Here is a 19,455-nt window from a genome sequence, read left to right as displayed (position 1 = left end):
AAGTGTGCTATTGTTAGATAGTGATTTGTATGATATCTTGTATTTTCCTATAATTATACGTGTGTTACACGTACACGCTTACTAGTATTCAGAAGTGAACGAACCGTCGGGGCACCAAAAATACCCCGACAGTTCCAGCTGATCAATTTCATTGCTCCCGTCCGTCGTTGACGAGAAAAAACGCACGGTCGACAGTAGCAACCAGGCTGTGGATCTTATATCGACGGTGCCGCGCACCTTGAGATGCTCGATCTGATCCAAGTATCCAACAACACAACTCCCTGCCCTGCCTTCCTCCCCGCAGAAAAAACCCCCTCTCTGCCCTCCACACCTCGTGCACGCTGTCCGCGCATACGCACAGCAAAGCCGGCTTCCCGCGAGCTCTTCCTCCTCACATCCATGGCCGGTCAGTGATTCGCATCCTCCTCCTTACACCCCGCAGTACGTACAACAGCTACTCTAGTTGATCCGCCTGATCGAATTGAACCGTATCCCGTATTCGAATCCGTGGCCGCAAGCCCCGACCGGTCCGTGAAGGGCAGAAGCGTAGAGCCAGGGAAGCGCGGGCGGAATCCATGGCCGTAGAAAGGATTGCCGTTCGTTCTCTCGCGCCGTGTGGGGGATTCGTGGGCGTATTCGGAATAGAAGGGAGCCAGGTGAAGTTTCCGATTGGCCACCGCTTCTATTTTCCAACCGTAGAAGGGTTTGTTTAGACCGATGGAATGGGTGGAAATCCACGTCAGCCGAATGCGTTGTGCAGGAGAGAATAGATTAGTGGGATTAGGGGCATGGCGAAATTTCCTTGGGTTGATGAATGTAAGAATTGTTGGTTTTATCTGCTTGCCTCTTCGATCGGAGGACTAACTTTCGACAATCGTAGTTATATCTGACTGAAATTTTAAACTGATTCAATCACTGCTTGTCAAACAAAGAAAATAAGAAACTTGAACGGCTGGTGAAATTCATTTGAGTTCATGGAAAACCACCGTGGATGAAGACTGACAGCAAAATTTAGGGCCTTTCTTTTTGCTGGCAGCTCTCTGTGGCTGCCTTCGGGCCCAGAAAGATCCATATGGACCATATTTCGTGGTGTTATGATAGTTGTTGTTAAGCATTGTATTTCGAGATTCAGCTAGTGGCTAATACTTGCATTTTAGCCAATATTGTTTTTATTCAAAGATGTTTCTAGTTCCTTTTTAATGAAATTCCACTTCCAGTTTTGAACTGAATGTTGGCTTCAAGAAAAATACACAGTTTGATTGTTCCTTAATCTAAGTATTCTATCATTCTAATCTTATTCCTAGATATAAGCATTTTATCTTTCAAAGGAGATTTCTTCAATTCTTAGCCCGTGCATCCCTTCTTTAATTAGTTGCTAAATAGGTTCTGGAGTAATATATAGGGTATGGTTTTCACACATGCCTATATTCTTGTACCATATATTTGAGAAATGAGAGAGTACAAATATTTCTGTATATTTCGTGGAACAAAACTATGCTATAAATGACCCAAATAAGCAATTATCTTGTGCACTGTCATAAGAATAGAAGAAGCTGATAGATTTGGACATTTGTGCAGCATTATCAGCGAAGGCCATACAAAATGCATTCTTGGCACAAGATGGTCCACGGACTAGGCACAACACAAGATATACCTGTGATTTTTGTGCCCTCAATACCCGCAGCATGCATTCCGTCCAGGGGTGTAGATTATCATTAGCTGATACTTCAGCCAAGTGGTTAAATACCACATCAACAGCATGGATTAGCTTCGGGAAACAAGCAAATATTAGCTGCAATGGTCTGTTCTAGGCTCTCAATGATCGTTATTAGTTTACGTAGGTTTTTTTTACCCGCTCAATATGGTGTGTCTGTCAAATATTGGCTTATTTTCCAATTATTTTATGTCAGATCATAGCTTGGTTACTGGTTTTAGATAGTTTCTGCTGTGCCATGTATGCTCATGCGAAATTCTGAAAACTTTCTTACATAACTTCCATTACAGCTACTCAAGGTGCCAGTGATGTCTTGTCCATTGACAAAGTTGATTTCCTCAAGCTCCAAAATGGCAGGTATAACAAGGTTTCTACTTTGTATGATACTCTCCTTGGCATTGCATGCTCTTAATTCTTATAGCGAGACTGTATATTTTTCTTTTTTGCTATATGCATGGTAACAAAACATGTACTTTATTTCCTTGGTGTTTTTTTCCAAAAGCAATGAAATATGTTTGTCAATAGACAATGACGTGCATAAGCTTTTCAATCCCATTTTTTCTTATTGAATATTTAATTTAGTTGCTTTGGTAGTTCACAGAAATGGCCAATTAAGTATTGTTGATATCTACATTTGCTTGTCTACTCTGCTGTCTTTAGGCCATCTATTACGTAGACAAGATTTTGTATCCCAATCCTTGGGTGAGAATCGATGCTTGTCGGACTGTTTCTGTTAGTTCGCCTTTTAGCAGTAAGCAACTTTCCATACACATTTTTCTTAAAAAATATTCTGAACATATTGACCCTATCAAATATCTGAGTACCCAATGGAAAACAGCTACATCTTCATATATGTTGCAATATTCAGAGATTTATTAGTAGTCATATATCACATTAAATAGCAGATATGTGAAATCTAATTTTCAAAATTACCATGGAAAAGTAGTGTTTGCCAAAGCAAGAGCACTCATTGATACTTTCGCTGCCAAGTGCAAGGGATACTTTATTTTACAGAGAGGTGGCATGCACGATATGTCGGAATAAAACCCCTAACCCAAAAAAGTGGGAAGAGGATGCAAGTGTCTGTGGGTGTCCAACCATGTTTTAACCCATACATATAACCATGCATCAGTGCATAGAAACTTCCTGCTTGATCAGCAGGTCAACTTGTCATCAGTTAGCAGAACAGTACACCATATTGCCAATTTGTATGGTATATGTGAGGTTTAGCATGTCATCCTTAGCAGTGGTTCCCTTCTTTGGCATGAACGGCGTCACAAACAATGATTGTGACATTCGACACCCAAAGTCTTTACTGCTCCGTCAAATGGGTGCATATGTCTTGCAGCTTTCCATAACTTTATTTTCATCAAGCATTTCTCAGGTATAATGCTGTTATCATGCATCAATGGTTGTGTTGGATAAACTCTTTGAAATATTATATTGCTTCCAGTGATTTCTTTGTGATTGGATGATATGATTCTTGTGAATTAATATTGTACTCGAATAATGCAAAATATGGCAGTACAAAGTCGACTCCCATTTGAAATTAGCTTTTAGAGTCGTCTAATTTGTTGAAACTAGTGTATTATTCACGTTCGTTAAGAAACCTGAAGAGGCATTTGATGGACAGTTTCAAGATGTTCTAGATATGTGTGTTCATATGTATGATATGTTACAAAAAAAATCAACTTCTTTTATACAGACTATTTTGTTTTACAGTGATATTCGTGGTGTTGCTATTGCTGGGGTTGAAGGTGAGCCTCTCAATCTCACGGAGCTTGTCGCTGAAGCTATAGCTGCTGCATTTGCTGCATGGTTATTAAACAAGAAGGAAGCCGATGGCTTGAGACGTTTAAGAATCTCTGTTGGACATGATTCACGAATTTCTGCTCATAAATTGCAGGTACCTGATTTCTATGCATTTAGAAAAAGGACCCACAAGGTCCTGTGTGCATTTTTGTCTAATTTATTATTTCTAGTTTTGTATTCTTACTTAAGCCATTATTAGACCAAAACCATGTTCCAACAAGTCATGGTTTCGACTTTCCGGTCATTTCAAGAGTTAGCCGAGAAACTAGGGTAATTTCTGTCGAATCGGATAACATATGGTGACCGATTTTTATCTTCAGCTCATTGGGTAGCTGGCATTCTGTTATTGTGTTGGAGGTGGAATTCTCATCACATGTTCGAGCTCTGGGAATTAATTGGGAATTGGTAGTACCACCCTACGCACACTCTCCCTCTAAAAAAAGCTTAAAGTTAAACCCGAGTAGAACCCTATTTGTAGATGTGCATGCTTAAATACTTACATCCTTAGTTGTTAAGTTTGAGTAGATCGCTCACATTTCCTTAAAAGCTTAAGGTTCTGGATGAATTACGATAGCAGAGCCAATAGGTCCAGAGTCCGGAACATGTCTATCGCAATTTTAAGACAAATAATCATGCACGGCACACATTTAAGTATACACCATAGATGGATAGGCCTGATGGAGCCTAGACATCAGAGGAAGTAAGGGAAGTGTTAAAAGTGCGATTAGATTGCAGCTACATTTCCTCAACAGCTTCAGGACAGGTCTAGGTCTGCCTTCTCTGTTTGCAGGATTTTTGAATGATACAAATTTATGATGGTCATGTTGGTTGCTGCTGTTTCGATATCCTTTGTGCCTATAAAGTTCATAAGTATCGCCTGCGTTCTGATGCTTAAACTGATCAACAATTTCATTTGGAATTTCGCTACCCTCCCCACCCAAACAAAGTTCATAAATATCGCGTTGTGATGCTTAAACTGATCAACAATTTCATTTGGAATTTCGCTACCCTCCCCACCCAAACAAAGTTCATGAGTAACATTTGGATAATTATTTGATTATTGAATATTGAACAGTAATTGTTTTCAGAATGCAGTTACTCATGGAATCACTGCTGTCGGACATGATGTTCTACAGTTTGGGTGAGTTCAAACTTCTTTTTGCTTACATTCAAGATATGAGATCTTCTGTGTTGTATAGACTCTAGCAGGGACCAAAAACACAGAGGCAATCTGAATTTTCTTGTCATGTGAGATCTTTTTGTACTTATAATCTGCACACATCCTTTTTCTATTGCAAGGGTAGACATCCATTATTGGGAATCTAGAAACTCACTTTCATACATCCGTTCTTGGGAAGCTATAAACTCACTTTTAACTGTTCCAAGGGGTTTGCCCGTTTGAGCTCTCCATAAATGTGACCTCTCTACTCTGACATGCCAACAGATGAGTCAAATATCCAAGACAAAATTGCTTATTTACCAGTATATAAAACCCTATCCTGTCAGATATCACCAGAATAACTCCTTATTCATTCCATGCCATCCATTTTCAAATAGCCTTCGTTCTTTGCTATCGCTGTTAACTTGCCGTCCAAGGCTGTTAAATCAAGAGAACATCCATATTGCCCTTATGTAAAGTGGTGAGCCGAGAATATGCCATCCAGTTGATCCAGCATTCCATGTATGTATGTGTGCATGCCTACTCTTGGAGTCTTGGTTATGCATTCAGCTACAGTTATTCAGGTCTATGCTACTAATGTCTATGCATCTACTAAAGTGTCAACAAAATAATATTAAATCTTCCCTGATGGCATGTTCTGCAAAAGAATAAACAATATGATTCATGTGGCATCCGTGCCTTATAAATTGCACAAGACAAATCCTTTTCCAGAGACAAGCACATAAGAAACCCATACCCGGCATGATCCCAGTTGAAGCGGCGGATGACCCTAGCAAAATGGACAACAACAAGTTGGGGTAGGCTAGAGGTGAAACCCATAAGATCTCGCGACCAACTCATGGCTCTGGCACATGGATAGCAAGCTTCCATGCACCCCTGTCCATAGCTAGTTCTTTGGTGATACTCCAATCCTTCAGGTCTCTCTTAACGGACTCCTCCCATGTCAAATTCGGTCTACCCCGACCTCTCTTGACATTCTCCGCACGCTTTAGCCGTCCGCTATGCACTGGAGCTTCTGGAGGCCTGCGCTGAATATGCCCAAACCATCTCAGACGATGTTGGACAAGCTTCTCTTCAGTTGGTGCTACCCCAACTCTATCTTGTATATCATCATTCCGGACTCTATCCTTCCTCGTGTGGCCATACATCCATCTCAACATACGCATCTCCGCCACACCTAACTGTTGAACATGTCGCCTTTTAGTCGGCCAACACTCAGCGCCATATAACATTGCGGGTCGAACAGCCGTCCTGTAGAACTTGCCTTTTAGCTTTTGTGGCACTCTCTTGTCACAGAAAATGCCAGAAGCTTTGCGCCACTTCATCCATCCGGCTTTGATTCGATGGTTCACATCTTCATCAATACCCCCATCCTCCTGCAACATTGACCCCAATATCGAAAGGTGTCCTTCTGAGGTACCACCTGCCCATCAAGGCTAACCTCCTCACACCTAGTAGTACTGAAACCTCACATCATGTACTCGGTTTTAGTTCTACTAAGCCTAAACCCTTTCTATTCCAAGGTTTGTCTCCATAACTCTAACTTCTTATTTACCCCCGTCCGACTATCGTCAACTAGCACTGCATCATCCGCAAAGAGCATACACCACGGGATATCTCCTTGTATATCCCTTGTGACCTCATCCATCACCAAGGCAAAAAGATAAGGGCTCAAAGCTGACCCCTGATGCAGTCCTATCTTAATCGGAAAGTCATCAGTGTCGACATCACTTGTTCGAACACTTGTCACAACATTATCGTACATGTCCTTGATGAGGGTAATGTACTTTGCTGGGACTTTGTGTTTCTCCAAGGTCCACCACATGACATTCCGTGGTATCTTATCATAGGCCTTCTCCAAGTCAATGAACACCATATGCAAGTCCTTCTTTTGCTCCCTGTATCTCTCCATAAGTTGTCGTACCAAGAAAATGGCTTCCATGGTCAACCTCCCAGGCATGACCATAGCAAAATGGACACTAGAGACAAATCCTTTTCCAGAGACAAACATAAGAAACCCATACCGGCATGACTTAAGAGCAGCCCTCAGACGGCAAACTAACTGTGATAAAAATAATTAATAATATTTGAAAATATGTTAAGTAGATGAGCAGTATCCTTCTCAGTATTCAGTTCTGACAATGTGTTATATATATAGATTGGCTTCAACACCGGCAATGTTCAACAGCACACTTACCGAAGATGCGATACATCATTGCCCAGCAGATGGAGGCATAATGATAACAGGTACTATTCCCAGTTTGATACGCTCCATCACAATCAAGCATTTGTATATATCAGTAATCAGTTCCTCTACCAACTATATGTATTGTTGCCTGCTGACACTGTTTGACTATTTTTATCGCTCTTTATTTATTTGACATTTACCCATCTCAGCAAGTGCATATTCATGCAGTCACAACTTTATCTGGCCCATTGGTTTCTACCAGATTTTTTCCCTAACACTACTAACAGTGTAAACACGGCACGACTTCACCCTGGAATCTCTCCTAGTGCCACTGTCCATTACCACATCGAAATCACACACAAACACTTCGTTCTTTCAGGCATACTGTTGGAAATATGCAACATGTATTTCCTGGGGGGCAAACGGCACTTCTTAACACCCCTTATACTACAGGGGAACTATACAGGCTACATGGAAACATAACATAACTCTTAAGACTCCCCTCAAACTCAGGGTGGATCCACAACACTGAGTTTGGAGAGTTAAAATCCATGTCAAGGAGGATGGACGCGGGTAGAAGGGACGAGACTCATCGAAGGTCACATCCCGAGAAATACGCATCCGACGACCAACGGGATCCCAACACCGATAGCCCTTATGCTCATCACTGTATCCAAGAAAGACACTCAACAGACTGAGCAGTCAGTTTGGTGCGTTCACGAGGGGCAAGCAAAACATAGCAAACGCAACCAAACAAGCGAAACACCGAATAATCAGGAGAACGACCAGAAAGACGCTCGAGAGGAATGCCACCCTGTAGAGCAGCAGATGGCTGAATGTTAATGAGATACGTGGAAGTGGTAACAGCCTCAGTCCAGAAGTGAGGCGGAAGAGAGGTGGCGATCATCATCGCACGCGCCGTCTCAAGAAGGTGACGGTGTTTGCGCTCAGCCACACCATTCTGAGCATGAGCACCAGGGCAAGAGAACTGAGGAAGAGTACCTTGCTCAGCAAGGAATCCTCGCAGCGCGGAGATATACTCACCAGCTGAATCTGCACGAAAAACACGAATAGGAGTGGAAAACTGGGTTTGAACCATGGCAGCAAATTTTTTGTATATAGATAAGACCTCACTACGAGAAGACATGAAATAGATCCAAGTGTACCGTGAAAAATCGTCTATAAAGATAATATAGTAGCGGTGACCCCCTTTTGAAGCAAAGGGAGCTAGGCCCCAAACATCAGAGTGAACGAGGTCAAAAGGGCGCTCGGACACCGACTCACTGTGAGGATAGGGTAGCTGAATCTGCTTACCAAGCCTACAACCCAGACAATCCAACGAAGCGTTACCGGAGACAGACCCCAGAACACCACGATGAACCAAAGACGAGAGACGAGAACCACATAAATGGCGAAGACGATGATGCCACTGCTGAAAAGAACTGGTAGATGCAGCAACAGGAGCTACGAGACTGACAGCGGTGGCAGCGGAAGCAATGTTCAAGAAAGCGGAAAGCGTAAGCGAAGCGGAAGGCCACAGCTTAGAGCAATGAGCGCTTAAGCGCAGCTTAATCGCACTTAAGCGTTTTTTGAAATTGGCTAGAATTTGACAGATTTTGAATGATATACACATGAAAATAGGAAGCATGGCACATGGGTAATTGAAGTAGCATCTGAAATACAGTTCACACAATAGCAAATACATATCAGGTTAGCATAGCAAGCAAAATAACAACTAAAATGCAGTTCAGTTCAAATAGACATAACCTAACAGATATCATGTGGACAGAATTTTACCAAAATATGAAGGAAATAGTTCTTGAACATAGCCTAGTAATAAGATAAATAGCATATTGCCATTATTGCGCAAGCAGACCAGCAGAAGTACAAAAATTGCCAAATTTTGGTCAAATTTAAATAAAAAACGCTTAATCTACCGCTTAGGGCAAAAGTGAAGCGCTTTGCCATCGCTCAGCGCTTAATCGCGCTTAAGCGTCGCTTAAGAACGCTTTCTTGAACAATGAGCGGAAGGAAGACGTAGCCAGTCAAGCTCCCAAAGACCATCAGAGCGTCGAGGGCTAGCACCAAGTAGAGTGCCCGTGCGATGATCCTGGACGGAACATGAATCAAAGTCAAGGATGACCCTACAACTAGAGTCAACAATCTGACCACCAGATATGAGCTGCATGGTAAGTCGAGGAACATGAGCGACAGAGGGAACATGAAATGAAGAAGTGCTAAGAGTGCCTCGACTAGCTACAGGCAAGGGAGTGCCATCAGCTGTAAGAACACGAACAGGAGACTCAACAGGTCGAACGGAGGTCAAAGTGGAAGAGTCATATGTCATATGAAAAGATGCTCCAGTATCAAGAATCCATGGGGATGTACCTGAATGACTAGAAGGTGGTTTCTCAGTGCCAGAAGAGTCAGTCACGGAACCTGCAGAACTTGTTGGTGAAGAATCCCAAGTAGCAAGCAGAGATTGCAGCTGCTTAATCTCACGCGGAGACAGGGACATGGCGGAAGAGGTCGAGGTAGAAGCACCTGTTGATAAAAAGCAGTCTTCACCACCCGTGGAAGCCGCGTGCAAAGTCGACCGAGAGTAGCGAGTCGGCGTAGAGCCATATGTGGAAGCCACTGGGGGAGTCGACATAGAGCGATCACCGCCGCGCGCGGAAGCCGCGAGAGGAGTCGACATAGAGCGGTCACCGCTGCGTGCGGAAGCCGTGAGAGGAGTCGACGTAGAACGGTCACTAGAACGGTCACTAGAACGGTCATTTGATGCTAATGGTGAACAAGAGAGTGAAAAGAAAAGACTGACAAATATATTGTTTAGATGGTGTTCTCACTAGATGGTTGCGCAGAAAATCGTTTATGTGATTGTCTTATTCTTCACTGGAACCTATGTATTCTGATTAGGCCTCCCCCGCTGCAGTTTTTTTTTTGAACACGCAGGAGATCTGCGTATCATTATATTAAGAAAAAGAAATGGGACAAGAACCCATACACAAGTATCATGCAGTGCCATGTAATCATTAAGATGATGTGGCACTACAATTGAAGATGAGAGAGGTGGTAGTAGTATCATAGCACACAGAAGAAGGAAATTTAATGGCAAATAGATATTGTACAGTCACAATTTCACATTTAGATTCTACAAATGAATAAACAAGGTAGCACTATGATGCTATGCAATGGGAAGGTAGTAACTAAAGTGGTATTTTGCGTTACGATACTACCCACTGCAAGAGGCCTTATATATCTTACGTGCATGTGTCCTCATTCTGACAGCAACGTTTTGCAACTCTGCATTAGTTCAGAGATCATTTCTACTTCATTTCTTAAAGTTTTGTTAAATATAGGCTCACTATTTTTTTCACTGGTTCTGTACAGCGAGCCATTTGCCCTACAATCGGAATGGTTTCAAGTTTTTTACAAGTGATGGTGGTCTAAATAAGACTGATATTAAAGATATATTGGAGCGGGCTTCTAGAATATACGAGGAATCTGCGCATTGTGGCAAACAAGAACAGACCGGTGTCGTAACTCATGTGGATTACATGTCAATTTATGCTTCCGATCTAGTGCAAGCAGTTCGTAAATCTGCTGGAAACAAAGGTGTTCATCATATGCTTATTTTATACTGTATTTTGATTCATTAGGAAATTTATGCTCGATCACGTTTGATTTCTTGCCTTTGCTTTGCATATCTGATGTTTTTATTTCCGCCATTGATTGATTTCTCATTGTCATTACGTATATAAATTTCATGCGCTCAATAAACAAATTATCTTGCTGATGAATTTCACATTCTATTTATATTTTGCTTGATCCTAGTTGCTGTGATATTAATCATTAATATTATATGCTTTATTCTATCTTATACTCCCTCCGTTTTTATTTACTCCGCATATTAGCTTTTGTTTGAAGTCAAACTTTATAAACTTGGGCCAAGTTTATAGGAAAACTATAAAACATACACAATACCAAATCAATACCATTGGATTCAACACTGAATATATTTTCACATCATATAGATCTGTTGTTGTAAATGTTCATATTATTTTCTATAAACTTAGTCAAACTTTATAAAGTTTGACTTCAGTCAAAGCTAATATGCGGAGCTAGGCGCCTGAACCCGGCCCGCTTCATATGCAAAACTAAAATTAGTTCCAGCTGAAGTAGAGTGTGTTATACTAGTTTATACTATTTGTCTCTTTGGCGGGTCTTTGCGGGACACCGCTTTGCACCCCCTATGCGGTGTATATAAAAATAAAGGGGGCATAAGTATTATTGTTATTTTACAATCCACATTTCTCGGATGCATTACACATGTCAATTTCTACTATTCATATACCTTTTTATCTGCTCATTAGAAAGCTACTGGTTCATGTATCTCACATTCTATTTGTATTCAAATATGTGACTATTGCCTATGTGGAAGATTAATCTGATAGCTAACTGTGAAATGATTGAATATAGAGAAGATAAATATGAAGGAAAATGACTTTTTCTATGCTTATATTTTTGTCCATTTGGTCTTAGAGAAACCATTGGAGGGACTGCACATAGTTGTTGATGCAGGGAATGGAGCAGGTGGCTTTTTTGTGGTAATGTGTTTACTCCTACTTGTTCTGTAGCAGTATGTTTTTTCAGTCAGGGTTTTTGTGTTGTGCATTCTATCCTTACCTTCGGCCAACTGATCGACAAGTCTATTGGATATTTTCTCAGTTTTCTTATGCAATATTATAGACACATTATTCTAATAGAAACAGAAGTTTAGTTATTTCAACTTAGTTGTTACTCCCATATAAGACAACAGATTATGCAAAACATTAAGTTTTCTGAATTTGAACTTAGCATTAAAAAAAAGATTGTCTGGTTTTGAATTTGTAGTCATATCCACTCAATCTGGTTGCCAGCAGAAACTGGATTTTTTCCCCAGGGCGAATATGAGCCCTGGTGAAATATTAGGTTGTTACGTCAAATTATTAGAATATGTGCTTATGGCTGACTCAGTGAACATAAAATTTGATTTCGATAAATCTATCTGCCATGGGGCTTGAATTTGGGTTTGGTGTGGTAATAAGTAGTAACAGACTAATTTTTTTGTGGACTACCAGGTCCAGGTGGGAGTCCAAACAGAGAGGAGTGCGCTAGCATATTTGGTAGGCTAGGTGTTGAAATGGGAGTTCTATAAGGAGTCCCATTGTATTAGGAAGGTTAAGGCTAAGCATCTACAGTACTATATAAGCATACCATTACCATGTATCTTGGGTTGAGGCAAGCAAGAACAGTCAATTTGATCTCTCCTAGTTATTCTCTCGTACCAACCTATGTCTACTCAATCCCTCACAGCCGTGTCGTCTGCCTATCTTCAGTGTGGTAGTTATCCCATTGTGAATCGAGGTTCACAACAAATTCATACCACAATTGTCATTGAGTGTTCGGACAGTGTCCTATAGAGGCCAAGGCCACATGTTGGCCTGTGAGTTTATTTTTGTTTCAACCCAATCCTTGCACATAGGGGGAAGAAAACATGTTGAGTATGAGACGGAGCATACCTGCTCTGCTCTCGTTCGTGTGTGTCGGCGCTGGCGGCTAGGTCTCTTGGCTGGGAGAGAGCCCTCCTGGATGCTTATACTAGAGAGCCCACTTGGGCCTAAGAGGTGATGGGCCAGGCCCATACCGGTTCAACACTTCCCCTCAAGATGGGTTGTAGATATCTATCAACCCCATCTTGTCACATGCCAAGTTACAATCATTTGTTCCCAGTCCTTTGTCAAGCAATTTGCAATTTGCTGCCCAGAGCTGACATGAGTAAGGCTGAAGAACCCAGCGTCAAGTTTCTCCTTAACGAACAATTTCCGCATGTTCTGTCCTGTCCTATCATGTTGAACTTGGTTATTGGCAATGTTTATAGCTGACTGATTGTCACACCACACTCTCAGCGGTCCCTTCCTCTAAAGTTTCAACTCGCCCAGTAGGTTCTTCACCCAGAGCATCTCACTCAATCCTTGAGATAATGATGTTCTATACTCAGCTTCTGCTGTTGATCTAGACACAACTGTCTGTTGGGTTAGGCTAGAGCTGAAACCCATAAGATCTCACAATCAACTCATGGTTCTGGCACATGGATAGCTAGCTTCCACGCACCCCTGTCCATGGCTTGTTCTTTGCTGATACTCCAGTCCTTCAGATCTCTCTTTACGGACTCCTCCCATGTCAAGTTTGGTCTACCCGACCTCTCTTGACATTATCAGCACGCTTTAGCTGTCTGCTATGCACTGGAGCTTCTGGAGGCCTGCGTTCAATATGCCCAAACCATCTCAGACGATGTCGGACAAGCTTCTCTTCAATCAAATTTCCTCCCACAAACACACAATAGCCTGAAGTTGATCTCCTAAAAATTTCAAATCCAAATTTGAAATACACATGGAGAAACAAAAAGGACAAATCCATATGTGAATAGTGTCCTTTTTGTTTCTCCACGTGTACATTGGATTTGAATTTTTTACAGATTGTAGGCACATGTCTTGAAAACATTCACACAAAAATCCGAATTTTTGAAACATTTAAATATATTTTCTGAAAGTTGGGAGCACGTGAGCATTTAAGGGGCGGTAGCACCTGATATTTTCCCATGATTGAAGGCCATCATCATCTGTGTATTTTGCAAGTTTTTTTATCTGTTTTGCATTTCCAGTATAATGAAATATGGGTTGTTTTGGGCAGGGCTAGGAATATACATACAAATGAACTTGACTTGTAGATACTAGATAGGAAGTCATATAATAATGATAAATACTAAATAGAATGCCCATTGCACAGAATTTGTTGATACTTAGAATCACTATAATCTCTTTAACCAAGGTTGATCCATTGCATTGGTGCCAACATGCCGATTGAATACTTAAAATGGGCTGCTGAAATTATCTAATATTGCCTTCTGGAATTGCTGTGGTTATTGGACCAGGACAAGGTACTAAAACCATTAGGAGCTGTTACTGATGGGAGCCAATTCCTGGAGCCTGATGGTAATAGCTGGATCTTTTCTTCATTCCAGTAATCTCTTTGTGGCCTTTCTCTCATTATGAACTACATATTTAGGTTTGTTTCCCAATCATATTCCGAATCCTGAGGACAAAGCTGCAATGGAAGCCATTACACAAGCAGTGCTTAATAATAAGGCAGACTTGGGCATCATATTTGATACTGATGTTGACAGGTGCAAAAATAATCATTGAGATTCTGCATATGCGTAATAACATCAATGCTAAAAATCTTGATTTTTGCAGGTCAGCTGCTGTTGATTCCAGTGGACGTGAGTTGAACCGCAACCGATTAATTGCTTTGATGTCTGCCATAGTTCTTGAGGAGGTAAGATTTTGTGGAGCTGCAGTTTTGTTTCGTATTACTCTGTTGCTTGTGTCTTAACTAATTCATTGATCTGCTACTAGCATCCAGGAACCACTGTTGTGACTGATAGCGTGACATCAGATGGACTGACTGTATTTATTGAGAAGAAACTTGGTAGATACTTTTTTTGAACTGAAAACTTGGTATTGTGCTAGTCACAGCTTGGTGCTTATTTGCTTAAATAATCATTTTCTTATCTATTTTATGCTCAAGGAGGGAAACACCATCGATTCAAGCGAGGATACAAGAATGTAATCGATGAGGCTATTCGTCTGGTTAGTTTGCTCTTTCTTCATGATTCAGATCACCCTGTAATTTGTCCCATGATACCTAGTAGTATGAAATGCAAATTATGAATATTTCAGAATTCTATTGGTGAGGAATCACATTTGGCGATGGAAACAAGTGGCCATGGAGCACTAAAAGAGAATCACTGGCTCGATGATGGAGCGTATATGATGGTAAGGGTTCTTGTTCTGCTACATTCCTTGAACCTTTATGAACATGCAATTATATGGGAACCAGATGAAGATGTTGCCATTTTATGCTTAACATTGGTTGGTTTGAAATCTCCCTCTGAACCTTTATGACATGTTATAGCTGAATCTCTTATAGCTACAACTTTAGAAGCATTGCTATTTGTATCCCTCTATTCTTAAGATAGTTCCTCCTTACTAGACTAATTCCAACAGTATATATCATTGTAGTTCCGGATGTGCTGTATTTCATTTGACCTGGAAAGAAAACTGGAACATCATATTCCCAAGGACACATTGCCATCTCTCTTTATTGGCACACGCTTCCTTACTTATCTTCTCTTATTTTTTTGCCCTAGGTTAAACTTCTGAATAAACTTGCTGGTGCCAGAACATTGAACCCAAACATCGGTAGTAAAGTTTTGACTGATTTGGTCGAGGGCCTTGAGGAGGCTGCTGTGACAGTGGAGATAAGGTTGAAGATTGATCAAAATCATGCAGATTTGAAAGGAGGGTATGTTAAGTTCTAACCAGCAACATTCAGTCCATTTTTAGAAAAATGATGCTACCCATGGCCTTGACTACTGTCTGAAATAAAAACACTTTCATTCAGTAGCCAGTTAAGGTGGGATATCATGGAAGACTACTGGCCCAAGATTCAATAGAAATGGAACAATAGTTATAGTAGGAAGCATGCGTGAACCTTAGTTGAACTTGCTACAGAAAAATTGATTGAACTTATGCTTAACTTTGAGAGTTCTAGTTGTCACATGCTTCTATTGTGCATAAGCATGTCTCAATGTGTTAATATTGTGAGTTCATCTGCATGACATCCATGGAATGCTCTGATTTAGATTGTTTTATGTTCTAGGTAAGAGAGCTTTCACATTTGAAGGAGATTAATTGGCCATTTGAAAATAGGGTTACCCCTTGTCTTTTTAGCAGTAAATTACACATGCTGGCACAACAAAAGCCGGTCAAGCTTGACTACAGAGATGTATTTAAGTACTCTATATCAAGTACTGATAAAGTTCATGGGTTTAATTTATTCTTTTTTGCAGGCCCTTCCGTGACTATGGAGAATCAATCTTGAAACATTTGGAGAGTGTGATCAGTAAAGACCCAAATCTTCGCAAAGCCCCAAAGAATCATGAAGGCGTACGTCGATCATCTTTGCTAAGCTGATGTATACATCTTCAGTTCTTTACTGATTAATATTTCATGCTGCATTACTATGATACGCAGGTCAGAGTTTCTGGATATGGTGGCTGGTTCCTGTTGAGGCTATCCCTCCATGATCCAGTTCTTCCCCTTAACATTGAGGTTGTCCTTTCTTCCCTTTTCTTTCAACTGTCAAACCTTAGGAAGCACCATTCTATTAAAAAGAAATTGACCGGCCATGTCACATGTGCATGCAGGCACAAAGCAAGAATGACGCCATTAAGCTCGGACTTGCAGTGCTTGCTGCTGCGAATGAATTTTCAGCATTGGACACAACTGCATTGAACAAGTTTTTGCAGCAGTGAAGGGTAGGAAAATCGATTGATCTGCAGCCTTTGCATGGCTTGTTCGTCTGTGTTGAGCTGGATTTGGATACAGGGCAACAGTACTATACAAAGAAATACTTGTTTCAAACTATGCCCTACCCATATATACTTCACTTGGCCTCTCCTTGGTAAGGAAGTACCGAAACGAATTCTTCATGTTCTCCAGCAGATGACAAAGCAATTGTCAAAAATCTTGCATACTGACATGGCCGCATGGATGCTTTGTCCTTGAATATTTGCAACTTAATAGTTAGGCCCTGAAATCTCAGAAATCTGCAAGGCAGAAACATTTATGAACTGCTTTTGAATTGAATGAAGTATCTCCTGCTTGATTTTGCCGATGTGTTGCATGGAAGTGAACATTTGAATCTCGATCTTGCATTTGCTATGTGTTCATGAAAAGTTTCAAAGGTACTGATTTCGCATGAATTTTGTGGGGAACATGCATGGACTCGAATCGCAAGTTTGTTCAGGGAGATTGCCAAGTTTGGTAAAATAAAGACAGTTTCTCTGTCTAGGACTGTGACTTCTTGCAATAAGAAGGGCAATACGGTACGTAACAGCGAAGTCCAAGTGTTTGAAACAAAAATGCATTTGCTTTTTTTTGGTCGTTGGATCTTCATCGAACGGCTTCTGCGTCGTCTTCTACATCTAGCCTCCTTCCTCCTGAACAACCCACAACCACCGATCGATCCACCACCTGCGGCTGCTGGTGCTCTTGTGCTGCCTCACCTACCCGCTTTCCCCTCACTGTTGCGCTGCTGACACCCTTGATCACCCCTCTAAAGAATACCTGGTGATTAGATTTTGTCCGGTGAGCCATCGCCTCTGCTCGTCGGCCAGGCCTCCTTCCTTCCCACAGAAAATTGATTCGAGAAAAAAATCAGATGACTTACATATAGCTCATGCGTTTGAATATTTGTTGGGTACAGACATACACCTCAAAGTTTGATGCCAACGACATGCTTGGGCCTGCTTTAGACTAGAGATCCCCTCCCCTTGCGGCGCTGCCAACGATGGTAGCGGCGGGGCTTCCGGCTGCCCTGCCTCCATGCGGGGGGCTTTGGATCTGGAGCAGCGACTCCCTTGGCAAGGCTCCACCGGCTTTGCGGCAAGCGGCGGCGCAGATGATGGATCCGGTGTCCAGGACGCGTGGGCGGCGGGATTTCGATGGCCGAGGGCGGTGGCGGTGGCTTCCGTGATGGCTGCCGATGTGCGAGATTTGCCCCCTCCTTCCCTGTTCGGCGTGCGGGCCTTCCTGGTCAGGCCGTGCTACCCTGGGTCACCGGCTCTCAGTTAGGAGATGCTGCTGGTGGCGAGGATCGGGCAAAATTCCTGGCCGGCCGCGCCGATAGCGACACCCGTGGGCGCCGTTCCCCTCCTTGGAGGCGTTAGTATGGGCTGATTCTCCCAGCCCCCCCTTCCCTAAGTCTCCCGGGCGAAAGTCCAAACTTTGTTGGGTGGCGGCGACGCTCTCGGCGCCGTTCCCTTCTTGAAGGCGCCGTTTTGGGAGCCTTGTGGGCAGGAGGTGCTTGTGGGTGGTGGTGGCGGCAACGGTGTGGCCCTCCCGTCCTAGCGTGAACTCCCCTCCTCCGATGTTGGATGTGTGCAGCGGCGATGTTCTGCTCAAGGCGAGCCTCCGCGTCCTGTTGGTGATGCGTTGGCCCTCTTTATGTGGCCATCTTCTGGCGGCATCCATCCCATCTTGCGACGGTGTGGTGCCTTCGATACAGGCGAGGAGGTAGTGGCCTTCTTCGAAGATGGTGTTTCAGATGTGTCGTGCCGGGGCCCGTAGGTGCATGGCGACGGCATGCCCCGTTGGTGTCGGCCCCTCTCTCCTTTGAGCCAATGTGTTATTGTTCCTGGTGCTGCAGCCTCCGAGGAGGACCTTGGCGTCTTCGGCTTGTGAGTAGTTTGGTGTTTATTCATCGTATATGTATCTTACCGTCGTGTTGTTCTTTCCTTTTTTTTTTTTTGCCTAAAAACGTATGCTTGTAATCCTAGCCAGTTGATGGTTTTGTTAATTCAAATTCGAACTAGGCTTGAACCACATCTCGGGCTCGGCTGATGCCTTTTCTCTCAAAAAGTTTGGATGCCAACCAGAGCCGTTCCGGTGCAGCGTACGTGTGGAGCGATCCATAAGAAGTGACAAGCAATCAAAAGCCAACAGGAAGCGCACAAGAATCCGAGTCAGCCATCACGTTCATGCATGCACCTCAATCAAACTGCTCCATTGGCGGGAACTGCATGAGAACCGGAAAAACCATGGGCTGGTCTGATCCAAGAAACACCCTCCTCAGTCCTCACGTTGCATCGCAACCTTTCTCCGCCTCAGATTCTCCTTAAAGTTCTCCTGGTCGGCGCATGCTTTTCCAAACTCTGTTTGTGGACGGAATTGCACCTCCGGCTCAGCGTGACAACACCAACTACAACCAAACCGATCCAGCACCAGCACTAGCACCAGCTTTTCTTGTCTTTGTTAAATTGATTGATCCGGGTGTTGTTAGCTCGTGTTCGGCCACAGGACTAGCCGAAATGACGCCGCTGGTGGGCCAGGGAGCAAGATGGATTCTTATATGAATGAATTTGGATCAAAGTCGGTGCTGGACGGCCCTCCGAACCAACCAATTACAGGGCAATCATTCACATAACCTCCACCATGGAATTTATAAATGAAGCAATGAGCTCTTTTTTTAGCGAAAGCTTGGTCTCCAAGGGCCCAGATGCCACGTTATTCAGAGAGCATCCTACACTGGACCCCTAGTAAAAGAGAAACAACAAACCAGTCCCTGACTATTACATAAAGGCCCCCGAAAGGCAAAAGAAGATTGCAGTTGGGTCCTTGACTGCTTCTGCATGAGCGTAACCTCGTGGTCATAGCACCACACCATAGAGTTTGTACGCCAGGGGGTGGAAGATCGACTGGCCACCTTTAGCAAGAAAAGCAGATGTGCCGACAGAGACAGGTGGCTGCCGACCACCACAGTGAGTGTCGTAGCTCCTTTGCGAAATCCATCGATCATGAGCTCCTTCCCTATAAACAACAATCAGAGCTCCGCCTTTCCTCTGCTACTTGCCCACCTTCATGGCAATCTTAGAAGCAAAAAATAAGTTTTGTG

General features: G+C 42.7%; 1 protein-coding gene across 2 annotated transcripts; it reads left to right on the top strand.

Moving 5' to 3' along the window:
• Positions 1–251: 251 nt before the first annotated feature.
• Positions 252–16,675, top strand: LOC119300541 (phosphoglucomutase-like). Of its 2 annotated transcripts, XM_037577476.1 has the most exons (18): positions 252–406; positions 1,579–1,800; positions 2,005–2,071; positions 3,437–3,620; positions 4,615–4,667; positions 6,865–6,953; positions 10,288–10,512; positions 11,440–11,504; positions 13,871–13,931; positions 14,005–14,122; positions 14,193–14,274; positions 14,355–14,427; positions 14,527–14,588; positions 14,679–14,774; positions 15,149–15,303; positions 15,851–15,947; positions 16,035–16,112; positions 16,208–16,675. In XM_037577476.1, the coding sequence occupies exons 1-18, from the start codon at positions 400–402 to the stop codon at positions 16,313–16,315; spliced, it is 1,842 nt and encodes a 613-aa protein (XP_037433373.1). In that variant the 5' UTR covers positions 252–399; the 3' UTR covers positions 16,316–16,675. The 2 variants fall into 2 exon arrangements, with proteins under 2 accessions (XP_037433373.1, XP_037433374.1); XM_037577477.1 differs by lacking the exon at positions 1,579–1,800 and having other exon boundaries at positions 256–406.
• The last annotated feature ends 2,780 nt before the right edge of the window (positions 16,676–19,455 follow it).

Source organism: Triticum dicoccoides, chromosome 5A, assembly GCF_002162155.2.
Source record: "Triticum dicoccoides isolate Atlit2015 ecotype Zavitan chromosome 5A, WEW_v2.0, whole genome shotgun sequence".
NCBI lineage: Eukaryota > Viridiplantae > Streptophyta > Magnoliopsida > Poales > Poaceae > Triticum > Triticum dicoccoides.
Note: the sequence above shows the minus strand (reverse complement) of the source record. Positions and strands in the feature narration are given on the sequence as shown.